The following is a 27,935-nucleotide window of genomic DNA, read 5'->3' on the forward strand; positions in this document are numbered from 1 at the left end:
ATTTCAGATGATGTTATACTCATATGGTGCATCCTTTAACAAAGTTCAAACTAAGTGACAGCACAACAAACCTGGAGCTGGTAGTATTCCAACATAGACATATTAGCTGAATTTTGGGCAGGATGGGTTGGGAGCCCAGGCTTTATTTGTTCCTGGTACTCAGCTGCATTTAGATCAGCTGATGATGTGTGACATAGGCATACAACATGGATTTTTGTCCATTTATAAAAAAAGGAAAAAAAAGAAAAGAGTAATAAAAATCTGCAAAGAGACAACATTTAAGAGGCCGGCTCATTTAGTTGCACATGGGGCCTGCTATCAAGTGAACCCAGCCCTGTCACTGAGTAAATCACAGTCGCAGTAAATCACCACTAGATGAAACTGAGAAAATATAAGTGACCCTTTAAGTTTAGTCTATTTAAATAATTTTTCATTTCTTTAAATAATCAAATTATTTCAGTGATATAATTAGATAGTTAATAGCCCAGTTGTTTTTCTTCACATATAACAGATGATTGTAGATAACTGAGAGTGTTGCCTAAATACCTCACATGTAGAATAGCTCACATGTTGACCTGCTCTGCGTTTAAAGCCACAATCAGGAAGTAGAAGTTGAAGTTGTCATTTTTGGGGGGGATTTTCCAATTTCCAGATGTGTCTGGAACTCAGCAGAACTTCTCCACATTCCGGCCATAAATTATAGGCCGATGGCTGTCCTCGGAGCGGGTCTAGGACTGGGTGACAGCCAGAGTGTTTACGTATCCGTGCGGACACATGTCGTTCTCAGAGACGCAGTGGGAGAACTGGGCCGGGTTACTGCCACCGGCCAGCCTCCGGACCCTGCGCACCGCCACGCACTGCTCCACCAACTCCAAGAACTTACACACCAAGAAGAAGATGTTTTTAAACATAAACACAGACACCGGCATCTTGTAGACGTACACTTGGAAACACCTGACCACCAACAGAGGTGCGTTGACCACCAGGCCCGTGGAGAACCGGGCCCACAGCCACCGGCAGCGCAGCTCCGACGCGGTCAGTTCGTAGAGCCAGATCACCGGGACGGCCAGAGCCACGAAATACACCGAGATGACGGTGTACTTCAGGTAGATGGAGGGGATCTCGTTCCTCAGCAGCATCTCCACCAGGGTGAAGCTGTCCAGCAGGTCCAGGCAGGTGTTCATGAAGCAGCTCTGGGAGTGGTGCCGAGTCGCTCCATTTAAGTCCTCGATGATGGAGTTGATGAGGCAGAAGAGCAGCGGGACGGACAGCAGCATGATGATTTTGAAGCCGGTCACCCCGCACGGGACTTTGAGCCCTATCAGGTCCAGGATGGATGTCTCCAGGATGAGCACCACCTTCGGCGTGCAGGCGATGACATAGATGAGCCAGGCCAGGTAGGCGTAGGTGAACTCCCCGAGGTTGCAGCCGAAGATGGAGCTCTTCTGATGGAAGCCACAGGCCCGCTCCCTCTTGCTCCTCGCGTTCTTCATGAAGAAAATCCCCCAGCCTGAGATCACCACCAGGTCCGTAGCTATCCATGAGCACCAGTACAGGTCGGTGAATATGATGAGGTAGAAGTCTAGGATGCCGCCCTGGAAGATGAGGAGGAGGAAGCAGAGCGCCTTGTACAGCAGGCTCCTCTTAGATTTGTGCGCCAGCAGGGGAGTGGTCTGCATGAACTCCCCCGATGTCATGATGCAGGCGGCGGCCGCTGCTGAGGAGACCAGAGGCTGGATGCTGCCGTTCTCCTCCGGGTTGATGCTGCCGCTGGTGGTCTGAGTGTCCCGCCTCCTGCTCAGCAGCTGCCCGGCTTCCGGAGAAGAGGAGACGGGGGATTCTGCAAAAAAGCTCGCTTCGGATTGGAGAAAGTCGGCCTTCAGATTGTCGTTCCCAGTTTCTGAGATCATTGTATTCGTACGGTCGCCTCCCTATCTCTCCTTTGCTTCTTCCCTTACGCTTTTAAATGTGACGAGGAAGAGACATGCGCACAGACAGACAAGGGCTACTTCTCAATTCTCTGAAATTGCATCCACGTTTCCATCACTTGCGTCTTTTCCTTAGTCCCGCCCTCCATGGATGCATGGAGAGATGAAAGGAAACCAAGAGAGGAAAGAGGAGACTAAGAGATGATGTTAGAGAAATGAGACGTCGTTTCCTCCGAACATCACGTTAAGCAACATCTGTTTCTGATGAAGGCAGCAGCTGATCACAGCTGGATCAGCTGTCAGTCAGCTTTGACAGGTGTAGAGGCTATTGACAGAGTTTGTCTGTACACATGTTCACTGTGCTGAAGTTATCACTGACATATCAGCAGTGTTTTCTCTCTGCAGGACTACAAATCAAAATTATTTGTGTGTAAAAATATAAAAGTGTGCCATACCCCTTACATACTGTTCATATCTATTCAACAATTCAAAAACCACCATTCAAAAATACAGTTTATTCACATTTAATTAAAATGGTTGTGTAATGGACCAATATATAGTGTGATTGTAAATTGCACTTTATTGCTCTTATAGATAATCAATGTTTTATTTATGTCAGAAATTGTTTTTTAATTGTCTTATATGTTCTTATTGATAGAGATTATAATTATGCAGCTCATACATCAATGAAGAGAGTAGACAGGAGTCCAGGATGTCTTGTATTGAAAAGGTTTATTTACTTGATCAAGGAGAAGTGAATGAATGATCAGTACATGTTCTGTTCTGATGCTCCCTTCAATTCTGAAGTTTCTGTCCTCCGGGGATAGACTTTAAACCACACAGATAATGCCACAGGTTGAGCCATGCCCAAATATGGGCAGACCAAACACATCTACAATATACAGAATGTAGTCTACTGGTCTATAGACAAAACATTGCTTAGACCTCACTCAGGACCTTTGTCCTACATCTAACACTTTATCAAACCTCTGACTCGTTACCTTTACCCCACAGTGGCAAGACTACCCACGGAGTACCCCAGAACAGAAACAGCATTTACAGTACAAATCCACAAAAGTCACATAAGACAAAATCAAATGGTATTGAAAATATAATCTCACACAGTAACATCATTCAGTTACACTGCATGTACCCAGGGAGAAAAATAAAAATGAATTGAAAAACATTTCATGAAAATCATAACATTCCCCTCTTATGTACCACATATACCTCTTCTGTCACATAACACATGAGTTCCGCCTTCCAGCCAACAAGGACAGTGGAATGAAGAACCCCTGAAACACTGAAGTATTAAAGGAGCTCAGGACGGACATCATGAGTCACATGCACCTATCTCACAGAAGCTATATTTCCCTAAAGATCCTGAAAAAGCAAACAAGAACCCAGTGCTGACTACTCCTAGTCTAGCGAGGGGCTTAAGGCCACGCCTCGATGGTATGGAGGAAACAAGACCTATGCGTTTACCCTATATCATCTCAAAAGAAAACCTTACACTTTAAATGGTGGTACATACACATACATGTGATTACAGCAATACAGCAAAATACTCATTTCATCCCTGAGAGGTTACTAGCACTTTCGATGCATGGTGGAATGGAATCCTTCAATTTCATCCTCGTAAATCAGTTGCAGTTTTTTTTTCATTGCATTCAAATACACATTTATGAAATCAAAATCACATACAACATTCTCTATAAAAGAAACAAAAGTAATGACTCTGGTTATTCAAACTAGAGAAATGTTTAACTGTACTTTATTAAACAAAAATGATTAAAGTGATTAATAGTGTCATTTTGAATTTTCGAACACAAAATAAAATCTTGAATCATTAAAACAATGAAACCCTGAAAGGAAAACAAAACAAGGAGTACATGAACACACAGAATCCTCTGAGTTTCATCTGTAGACAGCAGGTGATACGCATCTGCCTCAGTTTAACACTCAGACAGATCACACCTCCCACTATCTGACTCCCTGATTCATTCATCTAAATACTTTTGCTTACAGACCTGAGGTCTCCTCCTCCTCGTCATCATCCTCCAGGGAGACGTCATCCAGCCCAAGACGCTGTATCCACTCTTCAAAGCCTCGAAAATCATAATATCTCATTGTCACATTATTGTTAACATTTGCATCAACAGTTGTACACACTTGGGGTGCTTGAATGACGGATTTAGTGGTCTTCTTCACCATCAGCTTAATCAGCCAACTCATACAGGCACAGAGGAGGATGAGGAGGAGAACGATGACCAGCAGTGTAGTCAAAAGCTTAATCAGGCCGGACCCCCATGGCCCGAAGATACCTGAAAAATCTCCAAAATTAAACCCATGGTTAACATGTAATTCCTTTATGCTTAATGCAGTTTCATGAGCCACATCCATCACTTCAGCTGTTGCATCAGAAATGTAAGAACAACATTCAGAGCCAATCATTTTACAGGTGCCACCTTGTGATGCAAGCAGGAGGTCAAGAGCCACTTTCTCTTTGTAAAGATGTCAGGTATTGCAACATAGCAATCATTTTCTTCACATCTGTCAGTGGGACACTCAAAAACAACAGATTTTACAGTTCGTTTTGTACGAGACAGAGCTGAAGGTGCTGGACCTCCAGTATTTTCTGGCTCCATTTTAGCAACATAATCACCTTGTTTTTCAGTTCATTGTGCATTTTTGTTGCTACTGAGCTTCAAAAAATTAATTACTCCGACCTTGCATTCAGAGTCTATTACCTGGTTTGTTTCTCCAGGGCTGTCCTGCAGAGGGCGCCCTTTCTTTGAGAACTCAGTAACTTTGACCATATCACGAGCAGAGAAGCCTCCCTGCTCTCCGTCTCCTGAAACTTCCAGACCTGTAACTTGGCCCAGCCCACCTAGCAGGAGTGAAAATATGATTTATCGTCTGATTACCTGCCATTGACCTGCACATCCTCTCTGGCGGCTGGGGGGGCAAGTGTGCACCTTGTGGCATAAATCCATTCTGCCTTGCCTTCGACCTTTAAAGCTTTCCTGGTTGTCAGCAGCACCTGGTACGGCCCTTTCCACCTAGGACACAAAGACACTTTTTCCAGAGATTTGATTAGTACATAGTCACCCTCCTTAAAATGATGAATTGGTTCCTCTGATGGTTTTAGTCCGTCTTTCTTTGACAGTTGCATTCATCCTTTCAACTTGCCCTGAACTTTGTGGGTGATAAGGAACATGTAACTGCCACTTGAATCCTAAGATAGCTGACAGTCCCTGTGTGATTTGTGATACAAAAGCTGGACCTCTGTCACTATCTATTCCCTGTGGCACCCCGAATCTTGGAATTACTTCCCTTAGAAGACACTTTACAACAGTTCTGGCATCTTCTTTCCTGGTTGGGAAGCATTCAACCCACTTTGAAAATCGATCAGTTATGACTAACAAATACTTGTAGCCTTGACAACTGGGCATATGTGCAAAATCTATTTGCATATTTACAAATGGACCTGATGGGGGTTCCAAATGGTCATGTCGCACAGTGCTGTTCTGTTTTCTGGTCTGTTGGCATATCAAGCAAGCACGACATCATTAGCTAAGGGTAGCGAAAATGGATGGACAGACTGTGTGGAGGCACACTGACGTACCATGGAGGAAGAGGAAGTTGCTGCTTGTTTGGCTGCGAAATCAGCCATTGCATTTCCTCTTGAAACACACGACACAGTCATGAGCCAGTACAATGGGGGCGGACTTATCAAGCAGAATAGCAACAGAGGCCACTGCTCTAAGGCAACCCGGCACACCAAGGACTACAGGTGTCAGTCGAGATGAGTATTACGCCACAGGACGGTAGTGAGACCCATGTTTCTGTACTAGAATGCCTGTAGCAAAGCCTTCTCTCTCATGTACATGTAGATGGAATGGCTGATGATAGTCTGGCAATCCTAATGCTGGAGCCATGGTGAGAGCATGCTTTAAGTTCTGAAAAGCTTTGTGCATGTCATCAGTCCATTGAAACACAGGGGGAGCTGACTGCAGCACTGTGGGCACAACAATATTATTAATAGCCTACAAATCTCCATTCATCTGGACGATTGGGTTTTGGGATGGGCAAAATGGGTGTATTGCATGGACTGGAAGTTTGCACCAGTACATTTTGATCCAATAGAGATTGAATAACTCTACTATAATCTGTGAGGCAAGTTGTACTGTCTGATAGCCGGCACTGTGACATTTGGTTTGAGTGTGACTTTATGAGGTGGAGCCGAATTCACAAAACCTACAGGATTTTTGTGTTTTGCCCACAAAGTTAAAGGAACCTCTGACAACTCTGATGGAGGCCCCTATTCTGCAGGGTGAGGTGACTGAAACAAAACAAATGTGCTCTCTGGTAACTGAGTGTTCTCACTTAATGATAATATATACAGTTCCTCGCCCAAGTGTATTATTGTTTGGTTTTGAGAGGCTGTCACAGCTCCTCTCAGTGCTTGGCATCGAGCCACCATTTTACCAAGATGTTTTGCCTCTTTTCCGGGCGCGACAGCTACAGTGATGTGTGGAAATGAATCTTTAACATCAAACAGTGTATGTTGTGTGTCAGACAGTCGAATTGGAATAGCGCACCCCTGTGGACCAACAAACAAACAATGCTCACTCTCCAACCCCTCTTGTTTGTTTAGGAAATCATTAGCCAATTCCTTATACTGCTCCAAAGGGTTAAAGGCTGCTGTGCAATGACAATTCAGGAGAGGCCTCATGGCAGACATCAATGACGCACATGCTGGTGATGTTGTGGCAATTTTCTGAATGTTGGGCACTGTGAACATAGAAGACATGTTAAAATTTGGCACTGTCCAACAATACAAACAATCAACAGTGGATTGCAAAAACTGAAATGCTTGGTCTGCTCTGTGATCAGGTAGAGTTAAAAACAACCCTTCAGGGGTGCAGTGAATTGTTGCATGGAGTTCACAAAGCAAATCTCGCCCCATTAGGTTAATTGGGCTCTTTTCAGATATCAGAAAAGAGTGCTGTACATTTGTGCCTTCTACGCTTATTTCAGCTTGATGTGATAACGGCTCTTCATTAGGAATGCCGGAGACTCTGACTGTTGTGATAAATCTAGAGGTCGGAGTGCACACATGCTCAGAAGTTTTTACTGTGGAGATAGTTGCTCCACTGTCCACCAAAATACCAACATTATTACCATTAACTTGAACTGATATCATCGTCAGAGGGATTATTGAATAGTTGCTGCTTGAATGTGAATTGGTTGTTCTGATCCTATCTCTCCATGGCCTCCCTATGCTTGATTGTTATATGTCTGCGATGTGTGCGCAGCCGGCTGGGGTGTGTGTGAGCCAGGAGGAGGAGGAGGTGGGGGAGGAGAATAAGAGTTCTGCTGTTGAGAGTATTGGGGTGCCTGTTGGGGTTCGTATGTGAGGCGAAGCAAGTTCGGATTTGTGGGATATCTCTCCTGTCTGGGACTGCTTTGACATTTAATCTGTTTTTGTAGTACTTTCTGTATGTGGGCTGCTAGCCACTCTGATATGGTGCCTGTTGCATCACCTGTTTAGACCTAGAAGTGGATTTTTCAGTAGTGAAAATATCACTCCTGTACATATCCATCAGCTTGTTTTTTGTTGTTTTCCAATCTAGTCTTTGCCAATCTCTGGCTGACAGTTTGTATGCTGTGGAAACTTGCGGTCTCAAATTCTGCAGCAAAGTGTGAATGGCAAGGAGACCATTATCCTCTCGTTTCATTCCAGCATTATTATCCCACACTTGCATAAATCGCTTAATAAATTCAGGCACGCTCTCATTAGCACCTTGAGCACAGTCAACCACTTCTGAGAAATCACAACGCTTTTTAGCACATTTTGTTATTGCTGTTTTAGCTTCATTGTTCATCCATTCACTCAAAGGTTTGACTGGCGGCCACCGGCCATCCTCAGTTGTAGCAGGGAAAACAAACTCATCCTTACACAGAGACCAGTGAAAACAGTCAAAGACTTATCTGACCTCGGTTGCTATAGCAACACTATCAGAATGCCTCCTGTTTTCCCCAAAAGGAGCAGACTCACTGCTTACCACTATCTCAAGGGGAGACAGTGTCTAAACCCAATATTTGGTGTGGCCTTGCTATGACCGCAAAGCCTAGTTTAACCCAGTGCATATTAATGATGGATAATTCCCTAACACTTATCGCTTAGAAGGCACTATCTACATTTTGTTATACTGTCTGACCCTCAATATAATAACAATAAAGCTGTTACTCAATATATTATACATATACCTGTCTGACAAAAAAGCTGTATTCCTGCTGTGTAGTCTACTGTGTCCTGCTCACAGACATATAAATCATTACTGCTGACACAATGCATTTATGTTATTTATTCATCATTTGCATCTGTATTTATTGATGATTGTGAATGCATTATTTAATAACCCAGGATATGATCAGGGTGTTTTTGAACACTGAACATAACTTTTCAGTGACAAATGATGTAAAAGATGTGTTAAAATGTGTCTCTGACAGACAGACTCTCCCTTACATTAATTTGATCCATAGTAACATATAATATCCTTCCATAATAACAGTTAATGGGAGAAATAACATATAAATCGTGTAGAGTTGTTTAAAGACTTCTGTGGATGCCGCTCTCTTCAGAGATCCCTCCTCTCCTTGCAGCTGAAATAAGAGAATTTGGACATCCTTAAAAATGGCGTTTCGGACCAACTTCTGGTTCAGGCGAGGGTCGAGGAGCAAGGAGACATCAACTAAGAATTGAGAAGCACCCCATGAAGTCTGTCTCATGCAATAGATTACAGCTGTTTAACTTAATATGGTTATGAATAGATTATTTTCATTCATTATCGTTTTACACATATTATTTCAGTAAATGTAAAAAATGATGACAGTTCATTACAGTAGCTCCAAGACAGAAAACTTGGCATGTTTGAATGTCCTTGTATTTCCCCTCAAAGCCATGCTGTCATGTTGTTTGAATATCTTTATTAAAATAATCCTGAAGCTTGTTGTTATATGAAATGTTTAGACACTCACCCACAGGAATGAACAAACACAGACTAAGAGAAAAAGATGAAAAGATACTCTCATGTCATTGATTAATGTTCCAACCAGGACTGTATGCAATGTTTTAGAAATACTGAGGTACAAAATCAATCAATCAATAGTAAAGCAGTAAGCAAGTTAAATGAAGAGGAGGCTGACAAAACATTTAAGATGGTCAATGTACCTTAGGAAAAATATCTAGGTTCCGACTATCTGCTGTCTGTTTTAATATGGTTGAACATTTTGTTTGTTATTTGATAAGTTGTGTGTAAAATGAACAGCATTAGTACAGCATTGCTTCTGAGTGATAACTAAGCCAGAAATTTACCCCAAATAAACATATTTCCTCCCATTGTAATATACAGTTATCATCATTATGTGGAATTTAGGATTATGCAACATGTAAGTACAAACTGGCACTGTGTATTTTCTCTCAAACCAGAAAATACACAGATTTGAGAAGCTGGAATCAGAGAATTTGGACATTTTCTTCTCTAAAAATGGGACAGCTGTGGCTGAAGAGGTAGAGTGATCGTCTCCCAATCTGAAATTTGGCGGTTTAATTCCCGGCTCCTCCAGTCAACATGTCGATGTGTTCTTGCCTTGGGCAAGATACTGAACCCTGATAGCTGTGTCAGTGGTATGTGTGTGGATAGATAGCCTCCATCTGATGAGCAGGTTGGTACCCTGTGTGGTAGCTCCTGTCATCTGTGCGTGTGAATGGGTGAATGTGACATGTAATGTTAAAGAGCTTTGAGTGTTCAAAATGACTAGAAAAGTGCTATTTAAAAATCACTCAAATTGATTTTAATCTCATATTTGGCCACTTGAGGGCAGCAGAATTAGGTGAAAACAACACTGACATCACATTATAAATGTGTATTCATTTTCATCCACAAGATGAGAAAGTCCACTCTCTCCACAAACTCCTGAGAAAAATATCTACAGTTTAGCTGCTAAATACTCTGTCCACCAGCTAGTCTGGAACTGTGTGTGCAGTTTGGTGCTGCTGTTGGAAATGACTTAGATAAGAGTGGATGTGCAGGCTATGAAACCACAATGAGCTAAAATAGGCTAAGAAGTTTTGTAGTGCTGAGTGAAACTGCTGAGTTCCTCACAAAGAGATACATTTCAATTTACAAATACTCATTATTATTAAATATTGATTAGCGCAGCTTTCATTTTTTTTAGATGCACTAGTCAACAAATCAAACAGTTAAGAACTCATTCCTAAGGTAAGGTAAGGTAAGGTAAGGTAAGGTAAGGTAAGGTATCTTTATTGATCCCCAGGGAGAAATTCAATAAAAATAGAAATAAACAAAATACTATATACAATAAACAATCTGTGTAAGATAAAATAATAAAAAGCTATATAATTCTGCAATATACATAAATTCCTGATACTATATAACAGTGTGCAATGTAAGGTCAGTCTCAGTGTTTTTAGTGGTAGTGGGAGGTACTGGGAACTGTGGTGTTGTACAGTCTGATGGCTGATGGTATGTGAAGGTAACACAGACATATTTTCAGGTTGAAATAATTTCATATTTTTATTCGGTAATTCAAAGAGACAAGACATATAAAAGATCTGGACTCCAGACAGCACAGAGATTGATAATAAACTTTAATTTCAAGTTAAGATGGATGGCTGTGGAACATAGAAAACACACATTTCAGTATAAACATATGCATTCCGATGGAGTTTAACAGGTTGAAACCAGCTATCAGGAGTCAGTGGACGAGCATCTCCGCAGCACGGCTTAATATGCATTAATATGAGTCACTAAAGCCCAGAGAGCAGTGAGTCTACACTTCACACTGGGTGGGAAATGATTATCTGCACTGTAAGTCTGCTGAAGAGAGGGAACTCTTTAGCCTGGTTCTGAGGAAGGTCTTGCCTTCTGGTACCACAGGTGTTCCTGGATACTGAGATTCAGGAAGGATGATGGAAGGGGAAAGATTTGACAAAGAAGTGAGGATTTTTACATTTATATTTGAATGAAGTAGCAGTTTGCTGATGTATGAAACCAATTAGAGTTATATGCAAAACTACAGTAGAGCAAATTATGCAGAGAAAACCTGACATGACTCTTCACTTTTATCAATTCATTCTTCATTTGAAGGCAGTATGTACAGTTGTGTGTGAGTGAGAGGAAGGTGGGGGCCAATTAGGTCTGATCCAGGACTGTTATATAATCCATCACAGTCCTGGATCACCATCCCTGCAACTCTGACACTAAAGTCACTGAGCGGCTCATAGACATAGAATCCATCACAGTACAAGTGCTGAAAATACAAATGATCAGATGGAACGAAGGAGGCCAGAGAAGGACATTCTATCTTTAAGAGATTTATCAGAAAATTATTTTCACGAGTCAAAGTTCAGGCCAGAGGAAGTCTCTTCACACACTCACACACACACACTCTCAATGTGGAAGTGTGAAGAGTTTCCACATTTATTCTTTTGGAATAAATGGAGCCATATTGAAACATTATCTTCTTCTTCTCTTCATTTATTGAAAAAATATCTTATTACTGTGCACCAACTTTTCTTACCATGAGCTGACTTATTTTCAAACTTCCTGTGGTGGGCTGCTCAGTGACAGAGACGTGAGCCTTCTTCTAACAGGCACAGACCCTACTAGAGTTTTACTTGGTGGGCTTTGATGTACAGTTTGTGCTCCAGAATGATGTAAATATCACATGAATGGCTTTTAAACCCTGAAAATAAAAAAGCTACTACAGAATTCTGGGGAACACAGTAAATACTTTTCTGTACAACATGAAAATGATTATGGTAAATTTATTAAACATCAGCACAATATATTGGCGATCAGCGGCTTTAAAGAAAATAAAAAGGGAAAAGAAAATATTTCCAGCCTTCAAAAAACGTATGTAAAATCTTACAACATGCCCATCACGATTACAGTAAATGGTGCTGAGTAAGTTCAAGTGCATCCTCAGAGTCTCAGAAGTATGTACAAACACCTGGGTAGATGATAAACAAGTCAAACCCACACCCACAAATAAACCTGACAATGTTTATTAGCAATATTTGAAGTTATAACTTTTGTTAAATCTTATATTGAGTTCTTTTTGTTCTTTTGTTATTTTTCATTTTAACAAGAACGGCACAAGGAAAGACTCACAAGGATAGATGTCTAGAAAATGTTTAGCACGAGCGCACTGACTGGTTGGGTTTTTTTTTTTTTAGTTTTTTTTATTTATTTATGGCCTGCTTAAAGGCACTGCCACAGTACAGGGGTGGGGGGTGGGAAGCTACTGTCCATCACTCGCACAAGACAGTCCATTCTAGTGTCTAGTATACATGGGGAATGGGGAATGGGGGGTGGGGGGGTTAGTGGGTGGGACTGCTATAGGTAAATCTCATAAAAATCGTCCAGCTCCTCGTGAAACAAGTCCCATTCGTCCTCTGAATCCGTTACCTCGTCGTCGGTCCCCGCGGCCAGCAGCATGAGGAGCATCTCGCTCAGCTCAAACGTCACCATCTCCTCGTCCTCGTTGTCGAAGGAGTCGGTGCTTTCTCGCTCGTCGAAGATGTCCCACAGCGGTGTTCGCCTCGAGTTCTAGTGCAACAAAGAGAAAGGGTTTTATTTGAAGTGAATAAAGTGATACAGTTGTCAGGATCAGGAATGCTTTGTAAAGTCTGGTCTGTGTGTGGGGAAGAAAAAAATAATCATTTTGACTTGCTGTCATATAAGTATTTTACAATGTTAATGTACTAGACCACATTTTTAGATCACTTTCTCATCATTACCATTAACGTTTTTTTAATCATTTCTAAGATACATATTTTCTTAAATACACAATATGAGCCCTAATTTGAATGCATTAGTGCTGTAGTTGCATTAGTGCAAAGAAGTAGTATCACAACAGCCACAGCAAGGAGCAACTGTAAAACTGCACGTTGTAAGAGCTCCTTGCAGTCAGCTTTTTCCATTAAAGGCTCAAATGTGGAACAAACTACCAACTGAGATAAACCTGATTAAAGATATTAAGATTTTTAACAACAATGTGAAAGTTTGGCTGAAGCTATATCAGAGATATGAGCATTTTTAATGAATTATTTTTATTATGTACTAAGACTATGTGTTGTAATGGTATGTAAGATGGTTATCATTATTGGTTTTTTTATTGGTATGTAATATTGATGTCTGATGTGTTTTAAAAGCCTAACTAGAAGCAGGAGATGAAAACTAGCAATATGCAGAACATCAGTTACTGCAGCTCATATGTAACAAGTTGAAGTTGGACTATGTTCATTTACATTGTTCCTATCAATTAAACTCATTTTCTTTTTTAAAGTACTACCTACTCATCACTACAAAAATGTCTGTGAGTCATTAAATCATTCTCATCTATATCCAACTACTCCATCAACTTATCAAAATCCACCATTCTACCCCTCTGCATGGACCAAAGGGATGTGGCAGCCCTCACCTCACAGTTTCACCTTCCCATAGGAAATATTCAATATTTAGGAATCCACATATCCCCCAAGCTGTCAGAGCTGTTTAATCTAAATTACACACCATTACTCAAATCAATACAAAATGACCTCAGTCGCTGGACAAATCTACCAATCTCACTGTCAGAAAGAATCTCAACAATAAAAATGTCAGTCCTCCCTAAAATTAATTACTTATTCACCATGATCCCTTCAATTCCCTTAATACAGCAATATCTCAATTCTATTGGAAAAATAAAACACCTCGTATAAAACTATCAACACTACAAAAACCTAAGTTTCAAGGAGGACTAGATGCACCCAACTTTGAATTATATCACCTGTCAAGTCAGTTAAAATACTTCAAACAATGGATCACCTCTTCACATCATTAGAAACCAAACAGGCACTAAGCAAGAATATAAACCTTTCAGATCTCCCATTCATCAGCCAAACAATTAAACATGAAACCTGTTTTCAGAATATTTCCATAGCCTCAGCTCTGACAGCTTGGTGGAAAATATTTCGTATCAAACAGGAAACCATTAAACTTCACATCATGGAAACACAAAGGTACAGTATCACACATCTTCACTATATTGTACAGGATTCCAAAATCATACATTTTCAAGAATTAATCCAGAAGTTCCACATTTGTAACAGTCAATATCTCCCAATATTTACAGCTTAAGTCCATCATTCTCCCCAAAATAAACAATACATTTAACAGCTATCATAGATGACTTTTCAAAGATTTGAAAAAAAAAGTACTACCTTTCTATACTTTGATTCTTGGTGTCAGAGTACTACAATGCATTATATTTTAAAAAGGTATTACTAATACTGTTCAGTGAGTCAACACATGAACAACTTTCAGTGAGATAATATTTAGAACAGTTAGTGCTTTGCATTACATCTCACATTCTGCCTGTTAGAACTCTTACTAATTTCCACATCCAGCAGAGGGAGCTGCAGCTGAGGTGATTTTAAAAAGGTAGCAGCAACAGCTACCACAAGGCAGGATGAGATAAAACAGTAAAGGCTTTTGTCAGAGGTCTTTATTGAAACTCATGACATAGCCTACTGATACTGAAAACTGCTACCGAAAACTTTGGCTCTTATTATAATACAGACTGGGAAGATCTTGGTAGCAAGTATGTTAAAGTATGTATGAGTGCAAATACTGATGTATTTTTAGTAGGAGGACATGCAGGTGAAATGACAGTACTGTAGGAGCAGGCGTTAAGTGTTACCCTGCTCCTGCTGTTGGATCCAGTCTGCCTTCTCTGTGGCTGAGCTTCCTCCAATCGCCCGTCAGGAAAAGCGTGCTTATAGAAGCAATTTGAGCCAAAAGGGCACGTTCCACGACCCTCGTCAAAGTATCGACACGGTTTACTCCTGGAGAGAGAAGAAGAAAGGAAAGTCGAGGTTAGACAGTCACACATAAATACAGCAGAGGGAGGATGGATGATAGATGTTTGGTCACTGGAGCTTTTCATTAATTGTAAAGAAGAACACATTTTCAGTGTTTCAGAGTAAAGACATGGATAGAACAGTGTCTTCAATCCTGTATCCGCCCACTCCCACAGATTCACATCCCACTCCTCCACACAGCAACAGCTTTCTACTCAAAACCTGCTTGCTCCATCCTGCAGACAAAATACTGGACTCTTACTCACTCATACTCAGGTGTTTAACAGGCCAGCTTCAGAAGAACTGCTTAAAATAAGCTGGACAAACAATACGTCTTATGAAAAAAAAAGTGAAGAACTATGTGTTTCAGCCTCTGTGAAAACTACAGCTGTGGTGTTTTTGTGACGAGTGGTGCAGTTGTACCCCATGCCGTCCTTGTATTTCTGGATGAGTTTCTGCTTGTCGTCCTTATCTTCAACCCAGTACTCGCTTGGGATGACAAAGTTGGATGTGATTCGACACTCTGGGCAAGACCTGCAAACAAACAGGAAGTGGTGTAGAGAGTCACAGGTAGGTAAGCACACTGTTACTGACTGATACATGACTCAAGCCAAATATGAGCTATGTGGTCACTGAGCCAGTGTGACATCCTGACCACAATGCTGCAGTGAAGGGAATTCACCTAAATGATGTTGTGAGGCAGATAAGAGCTGATAAGATTCTGACTGTGAGACTGTGAGATGTTCTTTTGGAATGTGTAGAAATGATTCATAGACACACAGAGAGAAACATGAAATGATGTGACAGCATACAGACAGAAGTTAGTTCTTACAGATGTGTACTTCACTGTCATACAGTGTGGGAACTTTGAGTTTAGAACACTACTTTTGTTTTTTTCACTACAGTAGTTTTTTCTCAGTCTTTGGTTAACCTTCCGCATACATTTTATTTAGACATTCTCCTCTTTGTTTTGTTTTTTAAACCAACATAATAAATCTACATGTTCTCAAACATGATAGACAACCAGGATCTTTAAAATGAGTTCTGAGAAGCATTTCACAAGTTTTGTTTGAGCCCATAAAAAGGCTTCAATGCAAGTTTAAAATCATCTTAAGTACTGTTGGCTGCTCATGAATTATTTCCAATAGTATTTAAATTTGATTCAAATGTAATAAGTCAGAGAACCGCGGTTGTCGAGTGGTTAGAACACATGCCACATAAAGGCAGCGTCCTGGGTTGGAATCCAGCCGGGGATCTATGCTGCAGGTCATTCCCCTCTCTCTCTCCCTCAGCCCCCCATCAGCCTCTCTGCTTCTATCTAAATTAAGACAAAAAGTATAATTTATAAGTCAAAACTGAATTCCAAATTTTAAAATGGATTCAAAACAGGAGATGAAAGAAGAGAAAAATGTTTCCTGATTATGAAAATGCTCTGATGTCATGAGTCACACTGACATGATCCTGACTCAGTGGACGTTTGGATCTTATCTCACTTTATCTGCTGTTCTTACATGCTTAATTATGTCTAGATAGTGTCAGGGGTCAGGAAGTATTCATCTTTTCCTCATTTCAGACCAAAGAACACAAGCAGACACAATTTTTCCTCTGTGTAACTTCCACAATTAATGAAGTGCTTTTAGAAATAGGAATATAATATAAAAAGGCATGAAAGTGCTTCATGTATTCTTTATGAGTCCTGTAGATTGCTATATTAAAACTGAAACATCAGCTCAATACAACTGATGCAGAAATGTAATCATAACAGACAGCAGTGCTGAGATCATTTGTCCATATATGGATATTGATTGACAGACGATTAATCAATGGCAACTTTTCTGTTTAAAACATTTATTGAGAAGACATATCAGATATTTGCTGGTTAATGCTTCTCAGTTGCACCGTTTCTGTAAACTTGCTGTAAGTGTTACTGTAAGTATTTCATTATTTGTCACATGGACCTGGTAACTTATGATTTAATGAGTTTTTATGTTATACACAAAAACTGAAGAAAAACTAATTATTTGAGTCTCCTGAGGAAAATCTACTAGAAACGTGCATTTAAAATAATTAACCATAAAGGTGTTAGAGCGATGGAACCAACCGTTTACTGTTGACACAAATGTAAGTCTCCCATTGTAAAAACTGCGTTCCTTCTCAAAGCCTGCTTTGATAGCCTGCCTTTCTCTCCTGCATAAAAACAAACATCTGTGAGTGACTCACTTGATGATTTTGCTCTCAAACTGTTTGGCACTCCTCCACTTGCGGATGCACTTTAGACAGTAGCAGTGGCTGCAGTTGGAGAGAATGCCAAATCGGCGTTCGCTTGGGTTGACCTTCTCAAACACCACCTCCATACACACACCGCACATCATGTCCTTGCTGCGTTGGATGGCGAATGAAATCTCCATGTCCTTCTCATGAGCTTCGATGCATGCCTGTGACAGAGAGTGAGTGTGAATGAGTGAAAGCAGAGCCCGGCTGCACAGCAGACAGCGTGTGAGGCACTTTACCTTCGTGTGTTCTGAGCGCTGGTTGTTGTCAGTGGGGTGGAGTACCTGCAGTCCGCACATGTCACACACGTCGCCATGGAGATAGGCACAGTTGAGACCGTACCGGCACTCTCCGACGGCAGCGTACGGACAAAGCTGCTTCCTCAACTCTTTCTTGTCCTTAGTTGTGTCACTGTCCAACTCCTCAATGAGAGGAGCAGAGCTCTCCGCCTGCACCGGCTCAGCTGATACACACAAACACACACACACACACTCCAGTCTCACTGTACTGCAAACTAACAGCTGAAATCTACAAGTGTGTGTTTATGCAGTGTGTGAACTCTGGTCCATAACCATTCAAATGATCTCATCTGAGGACATTCTTTCCCTAACTGAACAGCCTTCAAATGTTATTCAAGAAAGCAGGGCTGGGTGATAAAACCATCTTGACAATTCCACAACCCTCATCCCAGGCTACAGCAGCAGGGTGACACAGCGGACACACGTGGTGCTCAAAAAATGAAAGAAAAAAACACATAAACATAAAAAACATCTTCATGGTTACAATGTTCATACTAAAAGCACCACTGTAGATAAATGTTTTCAGGTTTCAATCCTAAACTTCAAATCCAACTCAAACTTTACAAAGGCTTACTGCTGTTAAATGGGTCAATGACGTATAAGGATTTTCAACAACTCAATTTTAAATAATAAAAACATTCAAGCATATCTAATGCAGTAGTTCAAACATTCAGAATGTTGTGTACCTGAAAATTCCTATTACAATTTGAAAGTGATTTTAGTGGGTTTTCAAGATTAATTGGCACTGGCCTGAAAAAAAAGTCATGTGGTGCGAAATATCTTATATAAATAAAAGATCATCATTTACAAAAATTTTAAAATGCAAATACTTTGTTTCCAAAAGCTTTATATTACTGAAAACTTGTAAAAAAAAAAAGATGTGAAGCGTGTTAAGTAAATTAATTTATTTCAAGATGAATCATGGTCGCACCACATGACTTTTTTTTAAGACCAGTGCCATATTTATAATATGGATCTTCAGGTACACAACATTCTGAATGTTTGAACTACTGCATTAGATATGCTTGTTTTTATTATTCTAAAATTGAGTTGTTGTAAATCCTTATACGTCATTGACCCAAATATATATTTAAAAATGTGACATCATTTTGGCCATATATCCACATTAACTTGACACTCAGTGGCGCACAAAGTGGAGCATGGCATCATTATGACCATCTGCACACCTGTCAGCTTCACTTGGTACAGACAAAGAAACGCATACATTGTTGACTGTGAGTTTTCTCTATGTTTAATATTCACACTAACTTTGAAATAAACATGAACTATCACTTGAAGGGGAGTAGAGAACCTCCTTCTCAGTTGGTCTTGGTCTGACAGTCAGTCTGACACACAGTGCTTGTTTGAATCACACCAGCAGATGTGTGAAAGCTCCTCAACCTTCCATTCACACCAGACATGAGACGTCAGTGTCCAGTAAGCACTTGTTCTCAGAAGCAGCTGTCCAGCTGTCAGCAGGAGGACAAACTGTCTTCACCAGGGTAAGGAACAGTCAGTGGACAAAAATGACTTTCAAGTAGATAACTGCCCTGTTTGTATTCATTAGGTTTATTTCTCTCTGAACTGATAGTTACACAGCAGAGGGTTTGAGTGATTTAAAGAGCTGCTGGTTAAAAAATCTGACTTGGAGCATAAAAAGTGTGTTTATGTCTGTCAGACAGGAAACCTTAAAAAAAGCTGCCGCTGTGTCCTTTACACTACATTACCAACTGAGCCAAGCATCATGGGAAAGTGGACCTTAACCAAGGATGTAAATGACAGAGGTCAAGCAGCACCATCATAGTGAGAACTGATGCTACCATATACCAATAACAATGACTAACACCTGCCAGGTGTGCATGGCACAACATCAAATATAATGTTATGAAGGACTAACACATCTCATGGTTATGATGACAATGTGAGATATGGTCACTCACCCCGTCCACAGTACGGCTGTCCTGGGACAAACTCAGCGGCATTGACCCAGTCTTGTGCCCCTGGACCTGGTGTTGGCCCACTGGGTTCTGGGTCTGACTGGGCGGCCAGCGAGGCGGAGGGCAGCGGCAGCGTCTCGGTTGTTGGCAGCTCCTCCTGCTTTGCTGGTTTACAGTGTTCATACCTGAGGAAGCACATAGAAACATGACGGTTACAGTACAGATCTAAAGTTTCATATGGGCAAAGTGGAACTGTGTCACTACTAAACCACTACCACACTTCCACCAACCAAGCTTCACGATGTACCAAATACAGCACCAAGAACTTCTGCTGAGTTGGTTTCAGTTAGTTTCTCCCTCAGACTCTATGGGACAAATGAATCATAGAAATATGTGAGAATGAAATAGAGATGTATACAGAGAGCTGCTGCATCTGATTCATAAGGTCTGACCAAGTCTGACCCCTAAAAGTCACTGAGTCGACACCTCAGTCCAGAATGCCCAGAGCTCTTGTTTTGTCAGTGGAACAGCTGCCTTGTTTTAGTCTGTTTAAACAGATGTGGAGCAGCATCTCCACTAGGTATGCAACAGTATTCAATATAGTATTGAACTGTTCAATACGCCCTGTTCACTTCATTACACAAAGGTGACCCGCGATAGTTCGGTACGGCCGTCATAAAACTTACATTTTCAAAACTTGGTCCTTGTACGCACACGTTGTGCATTTAGAGATCCTCAGGACCAGAGCCAGTAGAGACAGATGTGTCTTCTCTGCCGCTCTGTTCAGACCGTGTTCATAGCCTATCAGAATTTCCCTGAATTCCCAGGAGCCTATCAGCGCTCTGCATACAAATACTGGAGAAGAGAGGGTAAGTAAACATCTGATGGTAACTACCAGAGACCATGGTGAGTGAACACGAAATAGAGAAAAGGACATTTGAAGACGCACCATCATCTTATAAATCTTCTGTGTGGGAACATTTTTGATTGGGGGCAAAATACAGTCAACAAACAGCACAGTGTGGAAGCATTGCTTTGCATCTATGGGCTACTCATCAGGTAACACATCCAACATATTCCATCTACATGGCCAGCACCTGTCTGGAAGTGGAGTAGCATACAGAGCTGGTTCATCAGCTAAAACACAACCGTCTATTGCAGCTGCCTTCCAACAACAGCTTGACACCAATTCAGAAAAAAAGGAGAAATAAGGAAAGCAGTGAGCGTCTTCATAGCCAAAGACCTGCAGCCCTATTCAGTGGTTATGGACACCGGATTCCATCACATGATGAAAACAACTGAAACTCGTCATAATGTCCCCTCCCACACACATTTCAGTAGCAAAGTTATTCTGGAACAAAGTATCTCAGGGGGATATTGAAAACAAACTGACTTAAACACATATCTATTTTTAACAGTCAAGTTGTTTCTTTAAGTGTGTGGGGGACAATAGTATTTGTTGTTTAACTAGATTGAATACTGTACTTGTATACATTTAATATATATATATATATATATATATATATATATTCCAGATTTATTACAAAAGAGCAAGTATAATTTGATACTGCACTTGTGATTTTTATATGTGATATTACCTATTTTATACAGAAGGCAAGTAAGATAAGTGATCCCTTTTTATAAAATATGTGGTGGTTTGACTATATCTGTGCTTTCAATTATTTTGTATACCCTCTGCTAGTGTGAGTAATAATACCCTGTTGATTTAAAATAGAAAAGGCAAAGAACATACAGGATGTTAGAGTTTAAATAATATTAAGATATCAAAATTGTACTGTTACCGTGACCCAGAGAGACGCTCTGTGCTGCATTATTAGAAGTGAACTAACACCAGGGTCCTCTCTTTTTATCTGTCTGTGTAGAAATGTGATGAACAGCAGCATTGAAATGGATAAGCCATTATATCAGTTTATAGTGGGAGAGCTGCTCTATCATCAGTTATATATCTCATTGAAGCCTGTACTGATGACAGAAACCATAATTAGTAATGTTGTAGTTTACAGGCCTGTAACAAAGAAATATTTGCAACAATACAGAGAAATATTGATGAGAATTATTTTTAAATGAAGACTTGAACATGTTGGTAAACACACAAAGCATATGTAGATGCTACTGGTCTGTTGTATCAGTAGAATGTAAAACTTTAATGTGTAGATGCAGATAGACACAATAGATGTGTGGCAGCTGTTCAATGGTGGTGTCAGTCACCATGTTATTTATAGTGTGATGGGATGCAAGTCTACATGACCTTCACTGTGTGGAAGAACTGCACAGTTTTAGTTTCAGAAAACATCTGTCAATTTCCACTACTGATTGTGCTGCTTCTGCTTATTAAAATATATGCTGCTTGTTTTTCTTATGCAGTAAATAAGAAGCATGTATTTCTCCCACTGAGCTGTCTGTGGAATAAGACAACAGTTACATTCAAAACCTGAAAGACAGACAGTGTATCCTTTAGTGCTCATGGTCTAAACATTAGGGAATAAGAGTGTGATTCATTAGAGGAGAGGACAGTACCCAACACATAGTGTCTTCAGTATTCAACAATACTGAAATTAGTACAGAATCATCCACATGTGTGCCAGGAAAGCCCCCCACACACAGTTCTGTCAGCCGTGTGTGGAAGCAGCTGTACTAGCAACAAGCAGGTAAAAACACAAGCAAGTTTGTGTTTGGAGTGTAGTGTGGCAGTGTTCACAGGAGGTTGGGGAGAGTGGGGGGGTTAAGGGGTCGTCTGGATGGTACAGGTTCAGGATCTCCACTGCACAGCAAGTCATTTTAAACTGAACCTCCATCTACAAACACTTCATTTGTCAGATATATTGTGTGGTCACACATTGTTCTTGATGATACTTTGCTACACTACATGCACACACTGTTGCAAGGTCAGCAAATACTTAAAAGAATGTGTGACCGCCGTCCTTAGTTTGTATAAAAACAGCATAAACATGGAGGAAGCTTTAAGTTTGAATTCATGACTGAACAGAGGAATGAGGCATTAAAGGCTGTCTCTGAGAGCTTACTGTACTTCATCACACAGGCTCCATTTGTTTTTGTTTGGGAGCTCTTTGCTTTAGTTTGTCATGTGATGTTTGTCACAAACTTGTCATTTGTTGATTTAACTGGAGAGAAATTAGGAGCAGTAGATGCAGCTGATCTCAGTGCTAAACACACCATCATTGTAAGAATCATAATAATAACAATAACAATAACAATAACATGATTAATGGTGCAGTATATCCTCAGGCCATGACAGCCTGCCCACACACACACACACACACACACACACACACAGAAAAGACCGGCTCTGTCTCTCCTCCAGCCTCCTCCATCACAACACACAGTTAACCAGTCTGTTCCCAGAAAGCCACTGGAGCGTGGGGCGTGGAGGGCGAGGGGGGGGCTGCTGGAGCTATGCATACATAAATGACAGAGGAGGGTGCTGCAGCAGAATGAACCTGGGGAACCCAGCAACAGCAGAGGAGGAGGGGGCAGAGAGAGAGAAAGAGAACAGGAGGGAAACAGAGAGCGTTATGCAATTGCCATGCAGGCTGCAGTGCACTCAGTCTGGCCCTGGGGGCTGCAGGAGAGAAAGGGAGGGAGGGAGGGAGGGAGAGAGACACAGAGATGGAGTGAGAGAGCGAGACAGAGCCCATCACAATAGACAGGGCCCAGAGAATTCAACCATAATAAACCCCCACAGTGACAGCCTTTCTCTGGACTCTTAATACAGGGGGTGCAGAGCCCCACAGGGTCACATAAATAATGAGAACCCCCTTCTTACTGCAGCTCCATCACAAGGATGGAGGAATGTGACTTATTAACACAACAACAACAACAACAACAACAACAGCAGCAGCAGCAGCAGCTCAGTGTTATATAGTGTCATCTACAGGCTTCCTACAGACAGCATAGCAGCCACTGAGGAGAATGATGAGAGTAAGCAGTGTGTGGCTGCTGCTGCTGGGGTTTTCTTCAAGTGTCTCAGTGACTGTGTGGATGCTGCTGAAGCCAGACATGAAGCAGACACTGTCTGTCTGGATACAATCAGGCTTGATAACACACTGGGAGCCTAATCTGCTTCTCAAAGGACCGTACCACTGCATACTAAAGCCTTTTAGAACAAATGTGTACTGAGGACCACTTCTCAAAGCATGCTGCAGCACACACACTGCTTGATTTACATTTATGTGCAGTGGGAAAATCAGCCCATTGATAAGTAGCTAGGAAATCCATCAATGCACATAGTGACATGAAGAGAAAGCAGGATGAGAACTCAGACACAACAGTATGCTTCATTATGATAAGAGGAAGAAATGGTTTGAAATCATCTGGAAAAGAGGAGCTGGAACATTCTTAGCCAGGTTGTGAAATTGAACATAGTGTCCTTTGAAAAGCTACAGCTATTTGATAAAAATCTGTTAGCATCGTGTATTGTTTTGCTCATAGTGTGTGCATTTAAAAGATTTTCTGGACGTGTAACTGAATGCAATGGTGGGAAATCATCTTCAAGCACACCACCTCATGTCCTTTGAGGTAATAAAGATGGCATATGGACAAAGAAGGGTGACATGACCGAGTAAACCAACTTTCAAGTCTAAACTAGCTCATTTTCATAAAAAAAGGTTAATTAATGAAAATAAAACCAAATGAAAAGTGTTACATATTGCAACATGCTTTGGAAAGGGTCAGCAATAAGTTTTGTAAAGCAGAGATGATTAGTCAGTTATCAATTAGTCCATCAAGAGACCAACAATTCTGATAATTTAATAGACATACACATTCATATTTAATCAAAACTGCTGTGTGGTTTCCTCAAATAAGAATATTTACTGGTTTTCTTAATGTAATAATAATAATAATAATAATAATAATAATAATAATAACAACAACAACAACAACAATAAGAATGATAATACATTATTATTGTTATTATTGGTATTATTATTATTTGTATTATTATCATCATTATAGATTCATCAATCATTTAAATAACTGTTAGTTGGAGTCTGACAGCAATGCAAAGACAAAACAACAGAACATTTGTACAAAATAATACAAAAGAATAATTATTGTGTGTATATATATATATATTACACACAAACATAAACAGCCAAATGCTCGTGCGTGTGTACTACAGTTGTCATCCTTTGTTAACTCAACAAAAGGCCACAGTAAGACAGCGAGGAAGAAGCTTATGCTCACTGATATGGTGAACAAGAACTAGCTCCACAGACACTCAGGACTAAACATGAATGAATATTTTAAAATATATGATTTCTTCTTTCAGAGCTGCTACACAGCATTGCCTCCAGTTCCTGGGAGCTACAAGGAGCCTCCACAGACACACAGGACAACAACATGTTGACATTAGGAAGCAGCGGTCTCAGGTGTCAGATCCACTTGAGGGGTAGGCTGCAACACTTCTGAGAAGCCCTGCCAGTAAAGCTGCTGTGCTGTCATTTGGCTGAGAACACAGCCAGTTTTAGAAAGGTAGTTCAACTGACAACTGGGAGCACTTTTTAAAGATGTGGCAGCTGACTCTCAACATGGCAGCTGAACACAAACATGCAAGCATTTAAAAGAGTAAATCCACAATAGACCCATTTTTATATGTTTCATCAAAACCCATAGTATAACAACTTTGATTTTAGTTTAGTCTTTACCTGCAACGGTCCCCAAACACACAATTCCCCTTCTGAAAGAACTTGCAAATCATGGCTGCAGGTTGGCTGTTGGTCAGATCATGGGAATATCGACAGTTGTCTCCTTCTTTGCAAAGACCATGCATGAAATATCTGGAAGTACACAAGAGGAAGAAAGTTCAGTATTATTAGTGAGTGCTCTGTTACAGCCATATGTTGAGCATGCTAGAGTTTTAATGGCAATATGAATTCATGTTCAAAGCCGCATGTCAGAGTAGAAACATTCCCGAGGTGTTAATCAGACTGTCGTCTTTCACTTTCACACTGTTCACGCCATCAAGCTAATCTTAGCACGGCAAACAATTCAGCCCATTATGTCAGCTAATGAAGTGACTGTGGCAGCTAGCAGGTGCTGTGACTATAAAGACGTTCAACTCAACAACAGGAAAACTCACCAGTTGTTAATGTTAGTTAGTTTTAAAGAGAGCGTGTCCATTCTCTGTAATGCTACAGCTTATTAACATGAACGTTAATGATTGTATCACTTTGCTTTATGACAGTTGTTTGGTGTAGTATATTATCTGGTAATGCTAGCAGGGTTAACAGCTCAAAATGTAGCAAGCAAACTGGCCGCAACGAAGCGAAGCAGTGTCTGTGTGACTGAACATAACAACACAGTCCACAGCTAACGATAGCTAGCCCAGCCTCACAAGTCGCTGTTGTCAGCCGTTCGCCAGCCGCAGAACCACTTCTGTTTTCACATTAAACGATAGGAAATAACATCATCTTCGATATTTGAATACAGGTTCGTGTTGTCTTACCTGCAGGTTACGTGTTTGGTCCAACCTCCCGTTACTGACGAAGCCGCTGTAGACGCTGCAGCTGCCTCCGCCATTGCTGTTTATGTTGAGAAGCTACAGCCGGATCTTCCGGACAGCTCCGCTACCGCTCGGCTTCTTTCGTATATGTACGGTTCAAGTCGGAGTTTACCGTAAACCTGTCACCGCACACTGTCCACTGAGAGGCACCATCGCCACACTCACACACTCCTATTAGACCGCACTAAATACACCGTACTAGTACTTTACAGATGTTATAAGTCTGTAGCACCCAGTGCAGCATCATGGCTCTTTAATGTTTTTTTAGACAATAGAGCAGTTCTGTTGCACAGAAGACTTATCTGCACCAGCTTTTGGTTACACAGATTGTACTACTACTACTGTCTGTGTACCCTAAACATAGCCACCATCTGACTGACAATTGATGACTGAGTCTTCAAACCCATGATTGGACCTTTTAGGGTCCCTGAAGAACTATTTCTTACAAAAAGTTCCCAAAACATATGCCTCCTCATCATATTTCTTGGAAGAGTTAATGCTTGCCCCTTGTGGAGCTCTAATTCTATTATTCCACAAAAGTAAAGATTCATAAACTGTAGGATTTGACATGGGTGATTATTAGTTCCTGAGTAGTGGGGGAGCTACAGAGACCCACCTACCTAATTTGCTTAGTTTTGAGGATAATGATCCCATGATTGCACCTTAAAGGGTCCCTGAAGAACAAATTCTTACAAAAAGTTCCTAAAAAAATATATTCCTCATCAAATTTCTTGGGAGAGTTAGCTTAATGCTTGCCCTTTTTGGAGCTCTAATTTCTAAGTCTATTATTCCACAAGAGTGAAGAATCATAAACTGTAGGATTTGTAAACTGTAGTATGATAACATGTTAAGTGTTATGGCTGCTCTGCTCATGTGCTCCTGATTGGGGAGGACAACCACCGGACGCTGTGATTAACGTTAACGTTTGCCTTTTGCAAATACTGTCACTTCCCTTTATGTACATGAACATCTTCTCAAATGAACGTTCTTAAAGTCTACAGGTCAGCTGTCTTATGTTGTTCTTTGCCACATGAAGATTTTTGGGAAATTTTGCTGTGGGGCAATCTTAAAACTATCAGAGCCACAAGGCAAGGTTAGACTGACTATATATGGTATGAGGACATTTATTGTTTATGAAATGAAAATAGTATTGTGTTACTAGTGTGGGTTGTTATGGTGATGGCCATGCACTGTAAGCTGTCTTTGGGCTTTTAGTCATCAAATGATTACAGTTCAGTTAAGAGCAAGAAGTTCCACGGTGAACAAGAAGTTCACACTCATATTGAATAACTAAACACATTAAAAAGAAGGACTTTTTAGTTAGTATGTAAGCCCAGTTTGTAAGTGGGGCAGTTGTGGCCTAAAATCTGAAAACACAGCCCTTACTCCTCCCTCATTACCAGGTGCCATTGAGCAAGGCCTATGTAAAACATCCCAGACTCAATATAAATGATGAAAACAAAACAAAACAACTGCATGTTGGACAACAAAAGTGATAACTGATTAACTGGGGTTTCCCTGAACAAAAGAGAGATGGTATGATTTGTGCTACTATGTTCTTGAGAATTGACATAAACTGACCTCCAAAGGAAAAAAAAAGCCGGGGAAATTGTATCTTTCAGTTTCTATCACCAACGCTTCTTATGAAACATATGGTGCGAAAAAACTTGACAGACTTTTGCCAGATGTTTCAATGTCAGTATCCTCACCACCAACTGAATCCATCTCCTCACAATCTCAGTCAGACCCAGTGACGGCTCAGTTCGTGTGAACTTTTGTTTCAGGCCAATAGTTCAAAGCCACAGCCGTTTATTTTAAACTCCACTGGAATTGTTAAAAGTGAAAGAATGTGTCTATGATAATGTACAAGACGAACATTTCCATTTGATATAATGTTGCAGCAGCTTTGATTTGAATATTTCACTCGGTGTAAACACATGCTGTAGCTGCAGTGAGCAGATAATATATGCTCATTTTTCAAATAAAAAAACTTGAAGGTACATTAAGGGAACAATCAAG

At 40.7% G+C, this 27,935-nt stretch overlaps 2 protein-coding genes across 2 annotated transcripts; both read right to left on the reverse strand.

The window, feature by feature from the left end:
- Nucleotides 1-728: 728 nt before the first annotated feature.
- On the reverse strand, nucleotides 729-1,910 carry tmem121b (transmembrane protein 121B). The gene has a single exon (XM_062444186.1). The coding sequence runs from the start codon at nucleotides 1,908-1,910 to the stop codon at nucleotides 729-731; it is 1,182 nt and encodes a 393-aa protein (XP_062300170.1).
- An 8,683-nt stretch (nucleotides 1,911-10,593) lies between these two features.
- Nucleotides 10,594-25,969, reverse strand: mkrn1 (makorin, ring finger protein, 1). Its single transcript, XM_062443398.1, has 8 exons — nucleotides 25,860-25,969; nucleotides 25,060-25,191; nucleotides 19,376-19,557; nucleotides 17,376-17,599; nucleotides 17,086-17,300; nucleotides 15,289-15,399; nucleotides 14,706-14,850; nucleotides 10,594-12,571 (listed from the first exon to the last, which is right to left on the reverse strand). Exons 1-8 carry the CDS (start codon nucleotides 25,931-25,933, stop codon nucleotides 12,359-12,361), a joined length of 1,296 nt encoding a protein of 431 aa, XP_062299382.1. The 5' UTR covers nucleotides 25,934-25,969; the 3' UTR covers nucleotides 10,594-12,358.
- Nucleotides 25,970-27,935: the final 1,966 nt, after the last annotated feature.

The sequence above is a fragment of the Scomber scombrus genome, chromosome 22, assembly GCF_963691925.1.
Source record: "Scomber scombrus chromosome 22, fScoSco1.1, whole genome shotgun sequence".
Taxonomy (NCBI): Eukaryota; Metazoa; Chordata; class Actinopteri; order Scombriformes; family Scombridae; genus Scomber; species Scomber scombrus.

What these genes read in the sequence shown, in the direction of transcription:
- tmem121b (XM_062444186.1), bottom strand. Translation starts at nt 1,910, where the DNA reads ATGATCTCAGAAACTGGGAACGACAATCTGAAGGCCGACTTTCTCCAA.
- mkrn1 (XM_062443398.1), bottom strand. Translation starts at nt 25,933, where the DNA reads ATGGCGGAGGCAGCTGCAGCGTCTACAGCGGCTTCGTCAGTAACGGGA. An exon ending in GTGTTTGGGGACCGTTGCAG is followed by an intron (nt 19,558 to 25,059) that starts GTAAAGACTAAA and finishes GTGCTTCCTCAG; the next exon opens with GTATGAACACTGTAAACCAG. An exon ending in TTTGAGAGCAAAATCATCAA is followed by an intron (nt 15,400 to 17,085) that starts GTGAGTCACTCA and finishes GTTTGTTTGCAG; the next exon opens with GTCTTGCCCAGAGTGTCGAA.